This window comes from Electrophorus electricus, chromosome 1 (genome assembly GCF_013358815.1).
Source record: "Electrophorus electricus isolate fEleEle1 chromosome 1, fEleEle1.pri, whole genome shotgun sequence".
NCBI classification, from domain to species: domain Eukaryota; kingdom Metazoa; phylum Chordata; class Actinopteri; order Gymnotiformes; family Gymnotidae; genus Electrophorus; species Electrophorus electricus.
In genome coordinates, this window is record NC_049535.1 from 10,994,358 (window position 1) to 11,015,988 (window position 21,631).

At 47.7% G+C, this 21,631-nt stretch overlaps 4 protein-coding genes across 7 annotated transcripts in view; 1 reads left to right on the forward strand and 3 right to left on the reverse strand.

Moving 5' to 3' along the window:
- Nucleotides 1-7,833, reverse strand: part of agap1 (ArfGAP with GTPase domain, ankyrin repeat and PH domain 1) — a 97,638-nt gene extending 89,805 nt beyond the window's left edge. The window contains exons 1-2 of one of the 3 annotated variants that reach the window (XM_027004625.2): nucleotides 7,373-7,832; nucleotides 6,649-6,799 (exon numbers count right to left, since the gene is read on the reverse strand). In XM_027004625.2, the coding sequence (XP_026860426.2) occupies nucleotides 6,649-6,799; nucleotides 7,373-7,420 (199 nt within the window). In that variant the 5' untranslated portion in view covers nucleotides 7,421-7,832. Of the gene's footprint in view, nucleotides 1-6,648 lie in introns of all 3 variants that reach the window. The other 2 variants (XM_035523514.1, XM_027004626.2) reach the window with 2 other exon arrangements.
- A 583-nt stretch (nucleotides 7,834-8,416) lies between these two features.
- faimb (Fas apoptotic inhibitory molecule b) lies at nucleotides 8,417-9,503 on the reverse strand. The gene is made up of 4 exons (XM_027004726.2): nucleotides 9,390-9,503; nucleotides 9,031-9,259; nucleotides 8,787-8,836; nucleotides 8,417-8,566 (listed from the first exon to the last, which is right to left on the reverse strand). The coding sequence occupies exons 1-4, from the start codon at nucleotides 9,501-9,503 to the stop codon at nucleotides 8,417-8,419; spliced, it is 543 nt and encodes a 180-aa protein (XP_026860527.2).
- Nucleotides 9,504-10,258: 755 nt separating this feature from the next.
- On the forward strand, nucleotides 10,259-15,525 carry ccdc80l1 (coiled-coil domain containing 80 like 1). The gene is made up of 7 exons (XM_027004624.2): nucleotides 10,259-12,518; nucleotides 12,715-12,871; nucleotides 12,962-13,098; nucleotides 13,415-13,566; nucleotides 13,702-13,805; nucleotides 14,319-14,402; nucleotides 14,488-15,525. Exons 1-7 carry the CDS (start codon nucleotides 10,779-10,781, stop codon nucleotides 14,772-14,774), a joined length of 2,661 nt encoding a protein of 886 aa, XP_026860425.2. The 5' UTR covers nucleotides 10,259-10,778; the 3' UTR covers nucleotides 14,775-15,525.
- Nucleotides 15,526-17,183: 1,658 nt separating this feature from the next.
- On the reverse strand, nucleotides 17,184-21,199 carry slc19a2 (solute carrier family 19 member 2). 2 transcript variants are annotated; one of them, XM_027004736.2, is made up of 6 exons: nucleotides 21,009-21,199; nucleotides 20,075-20,617; nucleotides 19,747-19,969; nucleotides 19,385-19,493; nucleotides 19,095-19,236; nucleotides 17,184-19,009 (listed from the first exon to the last, which is right to left on the reverse strand). In XM_027004736.2, exons 1-6 carry the CDS (start codon nucleotides 21,159-21,161, stop codon nucleotides 18,905-18,907), a joined length of 1,275 nt encoding a protein of 424 aa, XP_026860537.2. In that variant the 5' UTR covers nucleotides 21,162-21,199; the 3' UTR covers nucleotides 17,184-18,904. The 2 variants fall into 2 exon arrangements, with proteins under 2 accessions (XP_026860537.2, XP_026860536.2); XM_027004735.2 differs by having other exon boundaries at nucleotides 19,385-19,577.
- Between the last annotated feature and the right edge of the window lie 432 nt (nucleotides 21,200-21,631).

A 21,631-nucleotide genomic window follows, 5' to 3' on the forward strand; every position in this document is an offset into this window, starting at 1 on the left:
ACAAGGTCTGACTTCGATCTGATTATCTGTGTTTCAGAAATCGGCAGCGTTGTAAGCAGAGCTGATGATGGCCCACCCCCCCCCGGCCTTCTCCCCACCCCTCTGGGACCTATATAAATGCTTCTGACAAGTAACATATTGATTAACCTGACACACCAGGGGGTGTGGGTATTGGTGGGGGAGAGCGTCTTCAGTCATCCAAACGGCTAAACTACAAGGAAGAGCCTCCATGAGGCTTCCGGGAGCGATCTACTCTGGGGAAGTGAAGTCAGATCCTTGAAGGGGGGGGGGGGTTCTTAACACAGTGCAGGAAGGCCTCCACTCACAGGCTATTTTTACCACCGACGTTCAGCTATTGTTTGGCCGCTGTCAGTCTCCTGTGTCCTGGTTCACCTCCTTGCAGGGCATAGGGAACCAGGCAGGAGAGCCTGAGATCTTACACACCAAGAAACCCTCCTAGCTGTGGCGGTGTAGACCAGCGTCACCAGGGGCGACCAGGGCTGCAACTGAGCCAGCACCGCAGAGCTGAGCTCACACCCACGACTGCAGAGACGTGTATATACACCACAGCTCTAAATCACCCCCATCCCCTCTCTCCATTACCCCCCTCACCTCCCTAAATCAGCCCCATCCCCTCTCTCCATTACCCCCCTCACCTCCCTAAATCAGCCCCATCCCCTCTCTCCATTACCCAGTCACCTCCCTAAATCAGCCCCATCCCCTATCTCTATTACCCAGTCACCTCCCTAAATCAGCCCCATCCCCTCTCTCCATTACCCCCCTCACCTCCCTAAATCAGCCCCATCCCCTCTCTCCATTACCCCCCTCACCTCCCTAAATCAGCCCCATCCCCTCTCTCCATTACCCCCCTCACCTCCCTAAATCAGCCCCATCCCCTCTCTCCATTACCCAGTCACCTCCCTAAATCAGCCCCATCCCCTATCTCTATTACCCAGTCACCTCCCTAAATCAGCCCCATCCCCTCTCTCTATTACCCAGTCACCTCCCTAAATCAGCCCCATCCCCTCTCTCCATTACCCCCTCACCTCCCTAAATCAGCCCCATCCCCTCTCTCCATTACCCCCTCACCTCCCTAAATCAGCCCCATCCCCTCTCTCTATTACCCCTTCACCTCCCTAAATCAGTCCCATCCCCTCTCTCTATTACCCCTTCACCTCCCTAAATCAGCCCCATCCCCTCTCTCTATTACCCCCCTCACCTCCCTAAATCAGCCCCATCCCCTCTCTCTATTACCCCCTCACCTCCCTAAATCAGCCCCATCCCCTCTCTCTATTACCCCCCTCACCTCCATAAATCACTTGCTCTGTGCCACTTAAGCCACTCCCTCTTTGCCGGGTGGGGGAATATCTGAAATGGAAACACCACCCATGCCCACAATGAGATGAAAACAGTGACAAAAAAACTAGGAAAGGACAAAACTAGAGAGATTTACGCTCAACTCATGCGCAACACTACGGTACTCAAAACAAGAAGCACCACTGTCTGCAGAGCTGATCTACTAGTCAGGGAAACCCTGCACTGAGCCATGGTCACAACAAAGAGCGCGGAGGAGCATGACTTCATCACAAGGGGCTTGACAACACAATCACAGCAATGGCATATCCTAGGAAACGACAGATCACAAAATGACAGGCCGGCAGGATGGAACGACAGGAACAGCAGGCCGGCAGGAGTGACAGGATGGCGTGTGTGCAGCACAGCACTCCTGTTCCGAACCTGCCACAGGAAGTGAAGGCGGGCGACAGAACAAATTCACTGATGATATCCACACCTTGTACCAGACACTCTCAGCTGTCCAGCTCCACGCCCTGCCGTCATGCCATACGTGCTGATCTCCACGTGCCTCTAGTCAGCGTTCAGCTTTAAGATCTAGTGCCCATGTTCATGTGATTTCTAAGGTAGAGACTCTGGACATCACCATGGAACTGGACTGACAGTTGGGAATATGACCACAGAATGGGAACACCAGGGGAATATGACCACGGAATGGGAGAGCCAGGGGAATAAGACCGACAGGTCTGTCCACATCAGCATGGCAGCTTCAGCGCAGACAACGCCTCAAACTCATCTTAAGCAGAGGCACCTCTTCACACCTCACACTTCCTGGAGGTGTCAAATAACTGGCGGGAACTAGGTCACCAAAAGAGGTTCAGGTTCCAGAGCGTTTCTCAGGTCCTTACTGAGGGTCAGAGTCAGACTTTCTGAACCTATACTTACACAGGACGCAGATGCATGGTAAAAACTGTCCCATAAAGTCAGATTATAACTGATAAAGAGGTTAAGTACATCTGTAATCCATCAACTCCAGCCGAGGGATTGATTTGGGTGGCTTTGTCTGCTAATGAGCAAAACACAGAACAGAAAACACTCAGAGAAAGTGTTCAGACTTTACATAACCACTAAGCACATATGTCAGCTGCAATCAGAACAAAGTTTTGTTTAAGAGACTAAAGGAGCGGGGAGATGGAGAAGTGGAAAAAACAGACAGCAGGACGATAGTGTCCTTTAGCTGCTTCATGTGGGATTTTTTTTTTATCTGGGAAAGAACAAATCGCTATTCAGTTCAGGCTGAGAAGTCTTGGTCTCTCACCGCCTACACACAGAACATCCAGCACAGAGGGACTGGGAGAGAGAGGGAGAGACCAGGAGGGAGACAGGAAGACAGACAGAGAGAGCGCGACTGAGGCAGAGGTAGACACGCAGAGGGGGAGACACTGGGAGACACCGGGAGACAGGGAGATACCGGGAGAGAGAAAAAGAGAGAACAGACTGCTCAGCTGCTTCAGAGACTTTGTATCTGCGTATCTGTTTACAGAAGATACACATCCTATACACTAACTAGTCGGAAGCCAGCTAAGTACTAGTCTTGATCCTGGTCTCTCGACTAAAGAGGAGCGTTGGCTCTCTCAATTCCCCTCCTGTACAGCTGGCATTCCTGCCTACAGTGAAACTGTTTTAAGCGCAGTGCTAACAGCGAGTCTCACTAGGCTCTGGCATATGGACCCCCATATGTGTCCCCTTATCCCCTGTGGCTGCGACCCCCCTCCTCCCTCCACTGGTAGAGCTGCCTGAAGGCGTCCTAATTAAATCTACACACAGAGATGCTCTTCTGGAGTGTTGTGTCCATACAGACAACACTTGGACTCCCTCCACCCGTTCACCCCCAACCCTGCCACGCGCATCGGCCCACTCGACAAACAGCGTGTTTTGCGTTTGGGTTTGGGTTTATTTGTTCAGCCATTTTAAAAACCTATTTATTTCCCCTCTACTCTCACCTTTGTTTTGCTCATATGTCATTTGGACCTTGTGCTTGGGATCACTGCCCTGCTGGAAGAGCCTGCTGTCCTGCTGGGATCACTGTCCTGCTGAAAAGGGACTTTTTTTCCCGCCAAACTTTAGTTTACTCCACCCCCCTTACTCCACCCCCGCTTACTGCTCTCCCCCTTTACTCCACCCCCCCGTTACTCCACTGCTGGGATGGGTGTGTTGAGGAAGCAGTAGTCTTAGGTTTGTGATGCATACAGAGCTTTCGATTTTAGTCAAAATCTCAATTTTCATTTGACCACAAACCCTGATCCCACATTTCAGCTGGATCACTCAGACGCTTTCTGGCAAACATCGGATGTGTTTCTTCGCTCTAGCCGCCCTCCCATACAGGCCAGCTGTGCTGAGTGCTCCTGTATCAGTGCCTGATGCACTCCCATCTCAGTCTGTGAACGTTGCAGCACCCTCAAAATGACTACTGGCCTCTCTGGTTTCCCTCACAAGTCCCATTCCTGCTCGGACACAGAGTTGTGGGGGACAGCCTTGTGTTGGCAGAGCCTGGTAAGATGACACGTCCTCCGACATGTCCTCTCCACTCTCCCAGCAGTGCCCAGTGGGACATCTACACACTGGGATGTTATTCTGGAGCCCAGTAGGACATCAACACACTAAGATGTTATTCTGGAGCCCAGAGGGACATCCACACACTGGGATGTTATTCTGGATCTTACTCTGATCCTGTGCATGTCTAAAATAATTTTCTCTTTCATTTCCTTAGAATGCTCCTTGAACTTTTTTCACACATTTTATGTCACCTGCCTTGCCTGGGAATGTGCAGTCCAAACAGGTCACTCACTACCAGTACCGGTACCGGTACCATCACACACATATGCTGGGCCTCCATACCTACTGGGAGAGAGGGGCAGGATTCTGTATATGACTGAATTTGACCATGGATTCGATCACAGTGCCACCGTGTTTATGACGCATCAGCTGATTGGAGGACGGCCTGCACCTTTGCCAAAGCGACGGCGCCCCTCCCCTTGGACGAGCTGGATGACTGGTGCGTTATGACAGTCTCTAAAGCAGACCAGAGGGGCATGGCCTTAGCAGCAAGCTTCAAATCTGAATTTGATGCACATGTACTGTCTTTCTCTTCATTTTCGTCATCTGATCGGTTTAAGCAGAAGGCAGACAGCGCAGGCTGAGAGGGGGATTCTATTCCATTTTCCCCATTTTTCTAAAAGGGCCGATTTAAACCTATTGGCCAGGTGTTGGGGAAAAATCTAGCTAGTGGGTCTGTGAAGGAAACTTGGACGCAGCGTACTTGTGATAGACAGGAACAGTGGTGAAGCAGGCTGTGTAAATGCAGACCCACCCCTTTCTGTATGCTCGCTGAGCTCCAGAGGGACAGAGGGCACAAGAGCACTAATGGCATGCCACCATCACCTGCTGGACCAGGTTTTTAATACCATGGTTGTCACTCCTCGCTCTGACGGGGGCGAACAAAATCTGTTAACACACGAGCGTTTTTCATAACGCTGACATCCTCCAGATGTGGTAAAAACTTGCACAGAGCTCATTTGGCTGTGTCTGGCTTCCGTTTCTACGCTAATAAACGGCCTTTACACGCGAGACGAGAGCGGCCTCGGCACAGGCGGACACGCGCCCCAGTTCAAGGACGTGCTTTGCATGCAGAGGACCAACCCACCCGCCGTGCGTGGGTTTGCAAAACCGACGATCACCGCGGCCGAGCAGAGCGGGAGTGCGGGGAGGGAGTGAATCAGCAGGAGACGTCTGATCAGACGCGCATCCGACATCAGCATCCAGGGCCTGCACAGAGCCTGGCGAGGTTATGCAACATCCAGAATCGCTGCTTTGGAGCACATCAGTCACGCAGTGGCATAGCGGGTGTCCTCTGGTGCCTTGAGTGAGACTCTGTTCGAACGCGCTCCCTGTTCACCCTGCTACACTGTCTTGTCACTCAGTTTCCCCTCATCCCTCCATCCAAAAAGCAAATCCCTTTTTTTTTCCATTCTCCACTCACACCTTCTTTCACATCTCCGTGTACATGTGTGACTGAGAATATCACCCATTCCAAGTCTTTCTATTACAAGTCCCACAATCCTCAGAGGTCAGAGAGCAGAGGGCGGGTCCTGTATCAGTTTTCAGCAGAGACCTGCCATCTGTCAAACCCAGGGGGCAACAAGGAGTCACTCGAGGTGCCATAAAACTGTAACACAGCCTAATCCTGCACTCTCACTCATCTGCACTGTAATCTCAGTTTATACACTTCACATCTGCCACCTCAGTATCATAGCCACTCAAACAATCACATACACACAATGTTCATTTACACAGTGACTGAACATACTGATTTGTTGGTTTTCACTATTTCAAGACAATGTTTCAAACACACATTCTAAAGCCTTCAAAAAGAGACTCAGGCCTGCAGCATTGGGAGCGAGTGTGTTTGTGTACGGGCGTGTGATGGTGCTAACAGGTTGCCTCCGTCAGGCCTGACACCCACTACATGCCTGAGCAGGCTAATTTCTAACAGCCTGCCAGGCTAGACCTGGTCCTTCACCGGGGTCAGACGCTCCGGCACAAGGACACCCAACCAGTGCGTGAAGGAAGTGGACAAATCTGGGTTAAAGTCAACACACAGCAGACCTGACGCGTTTCATCTTGGCCAATGCAAACTCATTTCAAACACCCAGCATGGTTCATAAAAAAAATAAAATAATGTTCAAAGCACACAATGCGTCTGAATTTCAGAGGTCTTTCAGTCCTTTTATAGACGTAGTCAAATGAAAGCTTGAATAACACCACACACATCAACCTTGCAAGCACAGATTTCTGCAGATATGAACAAAATGTACCATTCCAAATTCTCACTGAAGGACTGTAAGTGTTGTGTCAGATGCACATACACATCGCCTCTGAAACAGCGTATGACACCTGTATGGAAATGTCAAACTCAGTCACGGCAGAGAACATCAACAAATCAGGCGATGGAAACACCTCACGGCCACGCACACGGTACCTCTGTGTTTGTGCCAAATAGCTGACCACCAGTTACGGTGACAACACCATCTCGGATCAGTAGAGGCGTAACGTCTAACTCACACATACTACAAAACAAGTATCCCTGCAAGGACGTGCACGTTCATCTAATAAGCACGTGTCCTGCAACGAGGATCAGATTATTATTTACACACTGGTTCACGAGGAGCAAACGTGCACACGCCACACCGAGGCCTAGCGTGCTCTCTCAACAAACTGGGAGTGCACCATCGCATGCGTTGCGCGAATATAATTTAACCAGCCATACGCAGGGAGTGTGTGAACTTGCAGCCTTACCTTCGATGGCAATGACGTGCTCCCGGATCTGGTTCTGCAGCAGTGGTTCGTCGACCCGCTCCAGGAGCTCGTAGATGGAGTAGATGTTGGGGTGGACGGATTCGAACCTCTGGATCTCGGCTCTGATCGCGGCCGAGTTCGCGAGGTGTTGCTGATAATTCATCGCGCAGATCGGATATTTGGTCGACCGACAAAAGCAAACACGACACGCTGAAATGGGCAACAGACTGTTTACTTACGAGTTGTGTAACAGACGCTAAACACTAAGCCATGCTGAGCGATCCAAAGCTTATTATTATGCGTGTTCTGGTGCGGACTGCCGTTGTAATAATTCTCAGTCACAACAGATTCCGGATATGGCAGCGGCCAATTAGCTATAAAATGCGAATTAACGTTAACCCAATGTCCAAAGGGCAAGTTTGAGACCAGCGCGCACAGGTTTTTGAAGCGAATAAACTAGCGATCGCTGCTTTTGAATCTCGCCGACATCCAAACCACCAAAAAAGTCTGAACGCCGGACGGAGATCTGAGATCCGCGCTGGAGCGACAGCGTTGGCCGGTCAGCTGGGCCCAGTGTCCCCATACCCTCCGTCCGCCTCAGAGTGGGAAAACACACACACACACAAAAGTACAAAAACGACACCGGCGAATCAACAACTACTGGTCATATCAGGCTAACAGGCTAGCCAAGCTGAGGAGAAAGGCAAGCGCAGGCCTTGGCAACCTTTAAGTCTTCTGAGAGAGAAAAGTAGAAACGTCCGACCCTCGTCATTCTTCTCAGCTCGCCGCTTTGTTCAAAGAGCAAAAAATGTTGAAGAAGTAAAAGTGTGAAGGAATCAAAGTCCCGCGGACCGCCACCGGCGAGCTAACCAGCTAGGTTAGCGGGCTAGCCTGTTAACCTCAGCTCCGCGAGACTGTGCGCTCGCGCGTCGCTCAGCCCCACGAGCCTCGCCAGCTCGTGCAAGGCAACAACAAATCTCCAAACTGGTCCAACGCGAGCCGCAAAACAGCACGAGCGAGCCGGCGCGGGTGCGAGAGGCGTCCTGTCGGTGACGCCGCCTTCCTCGGATCCCCCCCGCAGTTTCATGCGCGAAGACGGGAGCGTTCCCCTTCCTCCTGCAGCGCGCAGTCCGTCCCGTCTGGGTCCTCGCGAATGTCGGTGCGCATTGCGCGTGCTCATTCCTCGGGACGTTTCCTACTGGAAAACGCCGCGCGCTCGTCACTGCCCCTGGCTGCGCGAGGCGTGCACGGCCCTTTGTGAGCACACTCGAGCTCGCATAGCAACAAAGGGGGGCGCACGTACCTCGCGGATGTTTAACCTAACACGAGTTAACACGAGTTCAGTGCACATGCGTACATACAGGTAAGACTTAAGCGGTCTGAAAAATAAGATGCGAAGTCATTGAAATTTGTTACATGTTTGGCATTTATCTGACGCTTTTATCCAAAGCGACTTAAAATTATGACTGAGTACAACTTGAGGGTTAAGGGTCTTGCTCAAGGGCCTAGCAGTGGCAACTTGGCAGTGGTGGGACTTGAAGCAGAAACGTTCTGATTACAAGCACAGTACCTTAACCACTGAGCTACCAGACTACTATGGTGTTTTCCCAACAGACCACAGACACTCCTCTGTTTATTTTAGCTTTTCTTTGGTTCTTTTCAGTTTTATTGGTCTATTTTAGCAGGGAAGTCTCCACTTCAACACCTCAGCTTCACGTACCAAAGACAGAACAGGTGCTTAATACACGTAATACACGTAACACAGTCTTCATTCCATGACTTCCGGAACCCTTGTCCCATCGATGAGCAGAGAGTGGATTATTCCACTTCTCTTCTTGTTGCTGCTCGAGGCTGTTATGAAACACTCATGGTCTCCCACTGCAAAGTGTGTCTCAGTGCTGTCATCGCCGAAGTCCCCCTGTACACACACACACGCGCACACACAAATCACCGTAGAGGCTGCACAGGCCACAGCAGATAAGGCATGACAGACTTACCTTCATCACTGTAGCTCTTTCCTGCATCTTATTCTTATATATGAAAAGCAATAAACTATTACACATGTTCTTTTTAATATTGCAAGATACACATACCATGGGTTGAACAGTAACTGAAAAACTTTGTCCTGATATCCTTACCGTGGTTTCCATCTGTTGCCCATTACACCATACATTCATGGTATCTTTCTCTGGTGAGGAACAGAAGCGATATTTCTTTCAATCGCTTTGCCTTTGGTTTATGGTGGCATGTGAACAAACAGAATGCACGCCAGGACCTGCTTCAACTCTTGGAGAGCCAGTGAGATAAGCTTGTGGTTAACACTATTTCAATCAGATATTCCCTAAACAGCTCAAGCTCAGTTCAGACAGCTGTTGTTCTCACCCAGCACGATCCTGCAGTCAGCGCCGTCGAGTTTCAGCAGCCATGTTTTGGAGGTTTTGGATCGGTTGGCCATGAAGGTCTGGAAGCTTTTCCCATCAATTTTAAGAGTATATTCGTAAGCAAAGCCGGTGATTGCTTCTATGTTTATGGTGGCTTTAGTGCCTGCACTTCCAACAGGGAAAGTCTCTTTGCCCACAAGTCTGAACATCCAGTCCCTCCTGAAAACCTCCTTTAAAAAACAACCAGCACTTTTTTTTAGTCATTGACTATGTGTTGAACAGGAAAGGAACTGTATAAATAATTACATTTAAATATCTAATTTGAAAAATCCAAAATTGTATGCCAACATTTCAGATCACCTTTCCATTGATGTAAATCACACGTCTCCCAGTTGCGGTTCCATGCTCAAATTCAATCCGGAATATCCCGTCACTCAAAGACACGTCCCACATAGCCACCACATCTGCTGACATCCCAGCGCTTCGGGCTGGCCACGTGTGTGTGGCTTGTCTGTGATTATGATGCCTTAATCTCCACACACCATCCTGACCAAAACAAGACCATAATTATGATTTTCACAGTTCAGAGCTGATGATTAAAATGAGAGACCTGAGGGTGGTGTGTGGCTGTACATCCTGTCCTGTGCTCACTCAGCACCAAATGCATTAGCAAGTGTTAAGAAGCTTAAATGACCAGTCTGGGACTGAGTGTCTAATAGTGACACTGTCACTGCAGAATCATTTGAGTTTTACACACACATACACACATATATATGAAAGTAATCTGGTTTGGTTTCAAGTCCTTGTCACGAAGGAATACAGAAAAAAGTATTTTCCTATGATCATGTGATCTTTCTGGGTGAATTAATCTTTCATCAATTGATCTGGTAATTGCATTGATCAGACCAACGCAGCCCCTGAAAGGGACATGTGTCTTTGTGTGTGTGGTTATGTTGCACATCGAGTTCTCCTTTAACAGATGCATTACCAGCATATGGTAGCATCTCTCTCTCTCTCTCACACACACACACACAAATTTTACCATTCGTCAGCCATTCATAACCACTGGACACAACTAAAGTAGTCCCCATAAAGGCGTATATGTCCTCAGCAGTAGTGTGCTGAGGCTGATATGAAGAACGCGGAGGCACCCGCACGTTCCCACGTTTGCGTGACATCCCAGCAGCGTTCAGCAAAGCGCACGCGCCAGCGGTGGGCGGTGTCACGCCTCGTTCCTGACGCGTGGACCTTACGGGGCGACGGTCTCGCTTGTCGCGCTCAGACAGGAGCAGACACGGCGCTATGCAGCGTGGGGAGGAGGTCGCGTCCCTGCTCGGCCATCGGGGCGAGTTCATTACTCAGGTTGAGTTCTCACCGCGAAGAAAGTCCGAAATTTTCCTTTGGCAGTCCAAGATTTCGCTACATCGGAAAGCAACGAAACACGCGAAAGACTGTTCACTTTTTTTGGCCGAGTTGGCATAAACGTTAAGTATCTTCGCCAAGTGAACTTTTACAAATTAGGACCTTAATAGTTTTGTGTTTGTTACCAACCAATTAACCTTTTAACGATTGACGTTTACGAACTTTTTCCTTCTAGGCCAAAAATTTAGAAAATTAGTTTGGATCATTATTCTCTGTTGAAGCTGCGTAATTGGATTTTACCTTAAAATAGGCAAATAATTTCACTACATCCGATGCTTTAATACTGGATTTCTGACACTGGATTTTCTTCCCAGGACTTTTACTGAAATGAAGCTCTTTCAGTCACATGTGGTTTTTTGGGTTCTGGTATGGGCATCGCACGCATCAGATTTCAAGTCGTCGGTCGGCGCGCGTCTCAGAAACACACGCAGCCATGCGGAGTCGCAGTCAAAGACTTTAGCTGGCGGTTACGCGCCCAATATTGCGCAATCCAAAGACAAGGCTGCCGTCATCTCAGGGAGTTCTTCATCTCAGGGAACGCTTCAGGTAGACCAAGCCATGGATTCCGCAGTGTCCCCTGCGAGGAGAGTTCTGACGGGGCGCAGACCGGTCGCGGCTCGGAAGCCCAGTAACGTCCCCGCTCCAGACGCGAGTCCGCTGTGGCCGCGCGCTCCGATCTCTTCCACCCGCGTGTCCAACAGCACCAACTCCATAAGCGTCCTGGCCGGCTTTACGGGCCGGAACCGCGTGCTGGTCATTTCGGCGCCGGGCGAATCGGACGGCTACTACAAGCTGATGCTGAGCTTGCTGAAGCCGAGCGTGTACTGTGAACTGGCCGAGAGGCACGTGCAGCTGCTCCTGATGTTCCATGGGCAGCCGGGAGCCAGGGCCACGGTACGGCGCATCGGCGCCCTCGGCAACGCCACGGACGAGCTGCTGGAGCCGGCCCTGGTGCCCAGGCTGACGAGATTCCTGCACCTGGAGGAGGGCAAGTTCAGCATGGTACTGCTCCGGAAGACCCTACAGGTGGAGGAGCGGTACCCATACCCGGTGCGGCTGGAGGCCGTGTACGAGATGATGGACCACACACCCATGCGCAGGCTGGAGAAGGCCAGGCAGAAGGGCTTTGTGGAGAGGTGTAGGGCAGCAGGAATCGAGGGCCGGGTAGCACAGCCTGTCGGGCCAGCGCTCCATGTGCGCTTAGCAACACAGGGGGGTGAAGGACAGGAGGGGGCGGGGCATGTTCTGGATCCCACCCGAGGTTCTACAATGCAGTCCACCATCACTGCTTCCACCAGGGTGACCACAAGAGAGACAACCACATCTACAACCACTACAAGACCTGCAACCACAGCAGCTGCGGTCACAACCCGACTCACTGTAGCTCCTGTCTCCTCTGGCCGCTCCCCAGCCAGCCACAGTGCTCCGGTCACCCCATTGGAACACAGCTACTCACAGACAGCATCACCCAAGCACAAAGCCTCCATCTCCTACACCTACCAGCCCACTATGCAAAGCCGACAGAGGGTCAGCGTGGTAACACAGCCCCATGTCACCACTAGCTTCATCACCCAGCACAGAGTCAGACAAAAAGAGTGGAAGATATCACCTGGATCCTCACCACCACAAACCCGCAGATGGAGGCCTGTCAAGGACAAATTACCCAAGGGCAAAAACACAGGCAGAGAACCGATTGAGGAACATGGGGAGGAGTACGAGGGAGGAAAGCCTACTGTGAAGGAACCAGAGAAGAATCTTAAGACCACCAAAGATCATAAGGAACCGGAGGAGAACCTTATGTCTGCCAAAGCAGGGAAGGCCTCACCTGGCAAAGCTGAGAGGAGGAAAAAGATGGAGAAGCCTGAGAAGAATGCGAAAAAGAGCAATGTGGAGAAGAAAAAAAAAATCCTTAAAGAGGCGGAGCCTAGTGTTCGCAACAGAAACATGGCGAGAAAAGGAACTGGCTTCAACGGAGTTACTGTCAGACCAATGGAAAAGTCAACTGTCCCCAAGAAATCGCTAGAAATATTCTGGAGTTATTTTGAGAAAAAAAGACGTCGTCTTCTTGTGAGTATCTTTGTGTGTGTGTGTGTGTGTGTGTGTGTGTGTGTGTGTGTGTGTGTGTGTGTGTTCAGAGAGCAAGTGGTTTTACAGTAAGAGCAGGGGAACTGTGTCATTTTTCTGAGCAAAGGCAGCATCTTGCATAATTCCCACATACAGCAGGTTCCGTTCCTTGGTCTACATAGGTGTTCTTAATACACAGGTCATCACCAGCCCCAGCGAGCACGATGCCATGTACGCTCATCAAAGGAACGAGTGCCTGGCGCAGGTCTGTGACATGGCCCTGCGCAAAATCTCCATCATTAGCATCTTCGGCCCCCTGGCCAACAGCACCGTGAAGATAGACCATTACCAGATGGGTGGGTTCGTATGTACGGGTGGGAGGGTTTGCTGACGTGTGTTTTGTTTCCTCTTTCCACATCGGTCTGATTATCTTTGTGGGGATACAGAGCAAGACCAGCCTGTGCAAGTTCTGAGCACCAGCGAACTCATCAACCAGGAACTCATCACAGCCTTCCGGAAGGAACTCGGAATGCTCTCCAACGACTTCTATATGGTGCTGACGGACTTTAACATGAAAGTGAAGGTTTGTTTTTGTTTCCTAATGGCATGAGAAGGTAAACGATGCAGTCCTGGAAAACAGACCATGTTTGGGAATAGAGTCTGCAGGTGAAAACAATGGCACGCTACATAAATCAGGTGGAAGCATGAAAACGTCATGAAAACATCTTGAAAATGTCATGCCCTTGAGGGTTCATTTTATATCGTAGTTAAATTTGCTTTTGCAATAAACACAACATTCTCAATGATATATATAGTTTTTATTTAAGATTTTCATACTTTCCATTCAAGTTAAAATAATTTAGAAATTCTTTTTCATCTTTGCTTTCTCTGTGTCACAGCAAGAGTATGAGGTTCCTATCATGATGAAGGCAGTGTTCGACTACATCGACACTTTCTCCTCACGCCTCAGAGAGATGGAGCTGCAACGGAAGCTTGAAATCGCGTGCAAGAAAGAAGACAAATCCAGACCGCTAGAGAACTTCCTGTCTAGGTTTTAGAGAATTTTAATCATAGTTCATTTTTTAATTGTTTATTTGCTGCGTTTAGTCATGTAGTAGAATAATAAATGACCCAGTGAGGAACTGTGTGTGTGTTATTGTGTGTGTATTCCTTATTTTACATGAAGGTTTCGCTGGAGGCGGAGACTCCTTGTTATCTCCACCCCTGACCGTGATGACTGGGCCTATCAACAACAGCTTCATGCCCTGAGTTCTCACGCCTGCAATCTCGGTCAGCTTGGTGTTCTTTTTTTTAAGTTTACTTTCTTGTGCATTCTTGGGGGGGAAAAAACAGGAATTCTCAAAGTCGTGAGAAACCTATAGCTACACTTTCCTGAGGGAATTTCACTCTGACGTTTAGTTCCATGAGTACTGTTGTCATATTCCAGGGGGGATGTGGTCAGAGGTATTCCTAGTAATCTGTCCCAGTGCTCCTCATGGTCTTTGTGGACATGTAGGAGTCTGAAATCTAACAGACACCATTTCTTCAATGCATGAGAGCTTAAGAGATGCCCCCCAAAATATACCCCGAAAACACAAAACAATATTACTGATCGCAATGACATAGCAGCGTTTGGACCAGCAAACATCTACACGCACATGTTCTCATTGTCGGGTCTCGGCTGGGCTCGATCTTTGTGCCAGTAAATGGTCTTCACACCGCTGGTCTGTGCTGTGACGTGGGTTAGCCCTAGAGCGTGGGTTAGCCCTGTGAGCAGACTGCCATGATGATGTCCTTCCCCAGGTGTCCGTCACATGTCCGTAGTGAAGCTAGTGGGGAGGACCGAGGAGGACATGATTGGAGTCTTGGAGCTCTACCCAATCAACGGTAAAGCAGACAGTTATTCTTGCCTTCATTTCTGTCTACCTCAGTGCTGTCTCTTAGGTACACCTGTACGCTTCTGCTGTTACAGGAAGTGCAGGCATGGAACGGGAGGACCTAACTTCCTCTCTGGTGCGTGACATCCGCAACTACTTCCAGGTCAGCGTGGAATACTTCTCCATGCTGCTGGTAGGCAAAGATGGCAACGTGAAGTCCTGGTACCCATCGCCTGTGTGGTCTATGGCCATCATCTATGACCTGATCGATACCATGCAGCTCCGGAAGCAGGAGATGGCCATCCAGCTCTCTCTCGGCATGGGCTGCCCCGAGAATGACTACGACCAGCACAATGGTCACCATGACGGCTACGGTTACTAAGGGTTACTTAGGGTTGCTAAGGGTGGGGTTATGAGAAAGCACCTGTTACTGATCTGAGTGCCATGGAGTTGTCTTCTTGTACAAACTTTTGTTTGGAACAATTGGTAAAGCAACAATAACAATAACAACAACAAACAGCTGTGGTTTCTGGTTAAACCAAATTATCAAGGTAGTTCTTGCCATTAAATATTGATAGCAGTATTATCATTTAGCCTGCAGTATTGTTTAGTCTGTAGTATTGTTTAGCCTGTGTTGTTGTTTAGCCTGTAGTATCGTTTACACTGTAGTATTGTTTAGGCTTTTAGGCTGTAGTATCGTTTAGCCTGTAGTATCTTTTGGCCTGTAGTATCGTTTAGGCTTTTAGCCTGTAGTATCATTTAGGCTTTTAGCCTGTAGTATCATTTAGGCTTTTAGCCTGTAGTATTGTTTAGGCTGTAGTATCGTTTAGGCTGTGGTATTGTTTAGGCTTTTAGGTTGTAGTATCGTTTAGCCTGTAGTATCGTTTAGGTTTTTAGCCTGTAGTATCGTTTAGGCTTTTAGCCTGTAGTATCGTTTAGCCTGTAGTATCCTTTAGGCTTTTAGCCTGTAGTATCCTTTAGCCTGTAGTATCCTTTAGCCTGTAGTATCCTTTAGCCTGTAGTATCCTTTAGCCTGTAGTATCGTTTAGGCTATAGTATCGTTTAGCCTGTAGTATCGTTTAGGCTTTTAGCCTGTAGTATCGTTTAGCCTGTAGTATCCTTTAGGCTTTTAGCCTGTAGTATCGTTTAGGCTATAGTATCGTTTAGCCTGTAGTATCGTTTAGGCTATAGTATCGTTTAGCCTGTAGTATCGTTTAGGCTTTTAGCCTGTAGTATCGTTTAGCCTGTAGTATCGTTTAGCCTGTAGTATCGTTTAGGCTATAGTATCGTTTAGCCTGTAGTATCGTTTAGGCTTTTAGCCTGTAGTATCGTTTAGCCTGTAGTATCGTTTAGCCTGTAGTATCGTTTAGGCTATAGTATCGTTTAGCCTGTAGTATCGTTTAGGCTTTTAGCCTGTAGTATCGTTTAGCCTGTAGTATCCTTTAGGCTTTTAGCCTGTAGTACTTTTAGGTTGTATCGTTTAGCCTGTAGTATCCTTTAGGCTGTTACTTTCTTCTTTCCCTTCTTGTTGCTTCAGGTGAGTCATGTTTTATTCATTAGTGTCTTCAGAAGTGCACATCATTGACTGTTTTTATCTTGTGTTGTTTGAATGTACTCTATACGGGTTATTTTTGTGTGAGAAACAAAAACAATGTGGAATGTTTTCTCTATTATTATTGTTTTTCAGTTCAATAATTCAAATAAATTGCTATCAAAACGACCTATTTTTAGGAATGACACTACATTTTAAGCAATGCTGCCTTTTGTCATGTGGTAAATGTGTTTATATATTAGGGAAAATGGTGTGACCATTTTTTTGATTGCCTTACTCCACACTGGTTCTGCTGCCCTTGCCAGTTGTGGAGATACACTACAATTAGCACATTTTAATATTTTTTCTTAATGGGAAGTTTGGTGATACAGGGATTTATTTTTCTCGAAAATGTAAGGAGAACTAACTGAATACTTTTTTGTTGTTGCATAATTTAGAGTGATTTGAGATGTCTGTTTGTGTAATGTAGGTTGTGTATTATATAAAAAGCATGCAAGATGATTTTCAGATATTGATTTTCAGAAAGAAATGAGAATTATTAAATAATTCTAACTTTTTTACAACAAATGCAACATACTTCTAAGCATTCCTAAATCTGCATATTAAATTAGTGAATTAATTTCAGATTAATTGGTTGATTACTGAAACTGCAACTATTTATTGTCAAACCTCTAAATAATATGCAATTCATTTACTTATCAACAAAGACAATCATTTAATGACAATAAAGCTAGACACCAACATCGCTGTGTTAAATGCATTTAATGCAGTTTATTGCATTCATTATAGAAACTGAAAAAAGCAACTGTAGGTTAGTTAGTACTAAACGTGTGTGTGTGTGTGTGTGTGTGTGTGTTTGTGAGCTGTGTTATGTTACTGAACATGTGTCCAAGTGTGTGATGTGAACGTTTACATTCTTGGCCCAGACTGGAAGACACAAGGAACCTTAGGTTTATTTCCAGGTACCTCTGCTGAGGGAGGTTACGCTGTGGACAACATCCCCATGCTAACACCGGTCATATCACAACGTCTCCACGCTGGCTGCAGATTATACACACCCATACTTAATCCATACTGGTTCAGATGAGTTTTTCCATGCACATTGCCTCGGGCGTTGACTTTCTGCACTAGTTGTGTGTAATGTGGTTTGTTTATTACATGTGCACTGTGTTCAGCATTTCACAGAATAGTACCAATGTTTCCTTTCAGTATACTATGCAAGAAGTCTTTAAACCAACGTACTGTTGCATTTTATTAGTGCATTAGTACTTAGACAAGCCTAATCGTTCTCCGATGTGCCTAATTTTACAAACTCAATTGGTTAAACTGGCCAACAGTTTTAGGATAACAGTTTTATGGATAAATTAGAACACATGGAGCAGTTAAAAAAAAAAGTAATTTGTAGTGGCATAAAATTCCATATTCCTCAAGTACAGTAGACAGGCAAAATGATAGATAATGCGGAATAAATTTATGTTGACAACTGCAATTTACCCTATTTTCACAAATTTTATTTATATTAAAAATAAAACACTACAAAATGATGAATTATACACATTGCTGAAAATCAATTGAAAATGTAAACTAAATGTACAACATTAATTCATACAATTAAGTTGCTAGTTACAGGACTAAGCAAGAAATTAGTTTGTCCTTTCCGAACCTAATTGTAATGTTGCATTTAAAACCAATTCTTGTGTTTCTGAGCATCTCTAAAGCCTGTGTACGTTGTGCGTGTCATGTCAAAGCCCACAGAAGTGCTAATTATGTAGAGACTAGCAAAGCCGACTAATCTGGTCAACTACTGTGGCACTGCTAAAGGCCAAACTAAGACCTCCAGCCTGGGGCTTGTATTTCCATCAGTGCTTCTAACCCAGCAATAGTAACAGGCCCCCACTGACACACCAACCCACCAACCCACCCACTCACACACACACCCACACACTCACACACCCACCCACACAAGACAACAGACCCAAACAAGCTTTGTTTGGGCACAAATCACATTTACATGAAGGTGGAAGAAAAAAGGTGAAGAGACAAACACTGAAAATTCTTGTGTTAAACGGTGACTGAAGACCAATATACAAGGCAAAGTTTCTTCAACACAAATATCTGAATTATTCTGTTGTCAATTAATCCTCACTAAACACTAACATGATGCAATGCAACAGTTCTCCTTATGAGATGATAGGCATTGCCCATTTGCCAACGGCCCCCAGTGCCCAATCAGAGTACAGCCTCCTCTCCCGCAGTGCCCAAACAGGATTGTCAGGAGCTGATTGGCATCTAGGAGAACATGCACGCCATCCCTGCCACAACCCAACAGCCTATATTCTCAAAGAAAAAAAATTCCAAAAGAAAAATTCCAACAGCAGAAGTCTTGTCTCAACGAGAGATAATTGTTCTCCAACACCATGCGTGCCAGACAATAGCAAAAAGGAGACCAAACATGTCTACATACAGTGGACAGGTTCGGAACCTACTGACGTGCAACAATAAAAACCAGCATTTGTACAAACTAGAACTTATCTTAAACTGGAAGGCTCATTACGGCTTGACCTGTCTGCATGTTCAGTCTATATTTTACCAGTGCATATTAGTCGCTTAGTGTGTGCTTAAAAACGTAGAAACATTAATTAACAACCTCGTCTTCATGTGTGAGACATTCATTCAAAAACACGTTTTGGTCAATTTCTTTGTGCGTTAGAATGTGGTCATTTTGTTCCATCAATCTTTTCTCTTACTGCCCTCAATAAATATCTATATTATATATATACACACACACACACACATACATACACACACACACACACACACACACTAATCAACTTCACTTTCACGCTCAACACCGCAGTCGTGGATAGGGTCTCGTGTTCATGCCTCTCCGCTACTGCCACCCCCTCGGTAGTGTATAGAAGTCCTGCAGTGGAGTCCGTTTCACTCTCCTCGCTCACATCCTATCTCTGCGCCCCACCGGGCCTGCAGCATCGGGCCACTTTAAACACCCCAGCGAGGAGGAAGACGAAGGCGATCGCTGCAAAGTAACTGCTGTAGATCAGAAACTGCGGAAGGAGCACAGGCGAGACAGATTAGCCAGCGCGTTGGTAGTGAAGCTCGCAGCCGGTACCGCTCACGGGGACACGTTACCTGGGGGAAAATGTCCAGACCCAAGCCGGCAGAGTCCACCACGATCACGGTAAGCAACGTCTGCAGCAGTAGAGCAATGAAGGTGTTCACCCCAAACACCAAGGCGTACCTTCTCATGCTCAGGTTGGCGGCAATCTGGTACCTGTAACAAACGCGCAGAGACACGTGCGTCACTCTACAGGTCGGTGCCAGGCACTGTGGCGTTTTTGACCACCAACATCAAGAACGAAGAGAACGGCCGTCTGAGAACAGAGAGCCAGTGATGCGATTGCCGTGTTGGCGCTCCTTACGTCGCTATGGTGACGAGCAGCATGTAGGTGGCTCTGAAGAGCACGTAGGATGAATAGCACACCCAGATGTTCCTGACCGCGTGCATGAGGTAGACAGCCACGGCGATGACTACAGAGAACATGCAGAGTGCTAGTTCACCCCACACCGCCCAGGACACCCTCACGAAACTGACCCCAAATGCAGCCAGAGCACCTGGTGGCAAACGCATTAGAGTGCTTCATTGAAGCACTTTTTAAAAATGTATTGCTATAAAAACAAAAACAATCTCAGAAAAATGTGATTAATCCATTCACTGAAAGCACAATAGCAGCTGTGAAAGGTTTACACAATAAGCAAAGCAAATCCCAAACCCTTTACCTACCAAGCAAAGTAGATATGGTCTCAACATAACCATTGTAGATCTCAAATTCCTTCGAAGGAAGGATTTTCTCCCAGAGAACTTGAGCATAATTGATAACTTGGAAGTAGCCGCAGGTCGAGAGAGCCCACCACACCGACCACGCCAGGAGAGGGCGTCGTGAGAAGCACTGCACAAAATCTGCCCAGAGAGACTTCAGCACCTGTTTCAGATTCCTATGCTCGTGCTGACAGAAAGGAAGGAACAGTGAGCCAACCCGCTGCACATGCAGTTTTGCACAAACAGAACCCAGTTAAAGGCGGCGGCGGACTAGGAAGATTCTGCTCACTACCATTTCTACGTTCAGGCCCGTCGTCCCCTTCTCGACAAGCCTGGTGCAGACGGCAGGATCCGGGCATGGCTGGTCCTGGGGAACACTCCCCTCGTGGAAGAACAGACTCCTGCTCGGCATGGGCAGGAACCAGGGGGCCAGGAAGGCTACGCAAGAGGTGGCCAGGGTCACGACCACGAGGTAAAGAAGAGGGACGTGACCCACGGACACGAGGAATTGGCCGACGAGCGAGCCCATGGCCGAGCCCAAGAGCGCAGCGCTGCGGCAGAGACCGGTCACCCGCTGGTAACAGCCCCTCTCCACCACGCTGTAGATGTAAGCGTAGTACGCCACATCAGTGGCTGTGGCTACACCGAAGCAGACCTCCAGGAGCTGCATGACGAGAACGCCCTGCCCTTTCATGAGGATGGAGTAGGTCACAACAAAGCTGACCGCCTGCAGGATGAGTACAGGCTTGTAGCAGAGGTAGTCCGTGGCCAGGAACACGGGAAGCAGCAAGATTAGGTAGGAGTACGTCCATACTGGATAAATCTCATTCACAACCTATAAACGAGAATTAAAAACTCATTAAAGCAGCCCAGAAATCATGCAGATCATCTTAAATTAATCTAACCTTGAAATGTAGTCCCGGTAACATGCTCTCGGGGTACTTATGATTTATGAGAGGGTCTCTTTGTTCGTGATTTTGGTATTAACCTATTGGTATTAATCTCAGAGTGAGATTATTATGTTCTGGACAGATCAGGTAATACGGTCTGATTTATCCAGGGTTTTCTCACGTGAGACAAACTTTCTCGGGGCCGTTCGTAGTAACAGCATTTCCAGCTAGTTCTTAAAAATGTGGCATATAACGACAAACACGAATACACAAGTTGAAACGATGTATGCCACCAGCTAGGTCATGGTCACATGCCGCTGGGCTGAGCGCGCTCACCTCCGTGTCCGTGAGGTTTTTGTCCGGCCCCATCAGGAAGGCGGTGAGGAACGGTTCCGACGGCCTGAAGTTGCAACAGAAGCCATACAAGCACAACAGCACGGTGGGGTGCAGCCATGCTCGAGACATGGCACGACCGCGGAGCTTGTGCATTGCATTTCCCCTTCACGTTTACTTCTCGAGAAACGTGACCGTCGCGGGAAAGTGACGTTTCAACCCACGTTCCTGTTCGCCGTACCGCATTGGCCACGCCCCCCGTTGCGTCCGTACGATCGCGAGGCAAACGCCATAAGTATCACCATAGAAACTCAATCTTCAGGATTATTGCGTCAGTCGAAACGATCAGCGAGTCTGACAGTTTTTAAACTTTTACACCGTCTAACATCGTGGGGTTTTTGACATGTTCTTAAACATTGTCCAGGCTTGGGAATCATCTAATTACAATTTCTAAGCAATTACAAAGACGTTTTAAAATGCAAGTTTGGTACCGTCATGCTTACTTCGAAGGTCAAATCTTTAAATCTATGACATTTACTGGAAGACATTTTTCCAATAAAGTCACAAACACAAAAATCAATGTGTACTTTTTATATTTGCAAGCAAACCGACCTCTCTTCTCAATC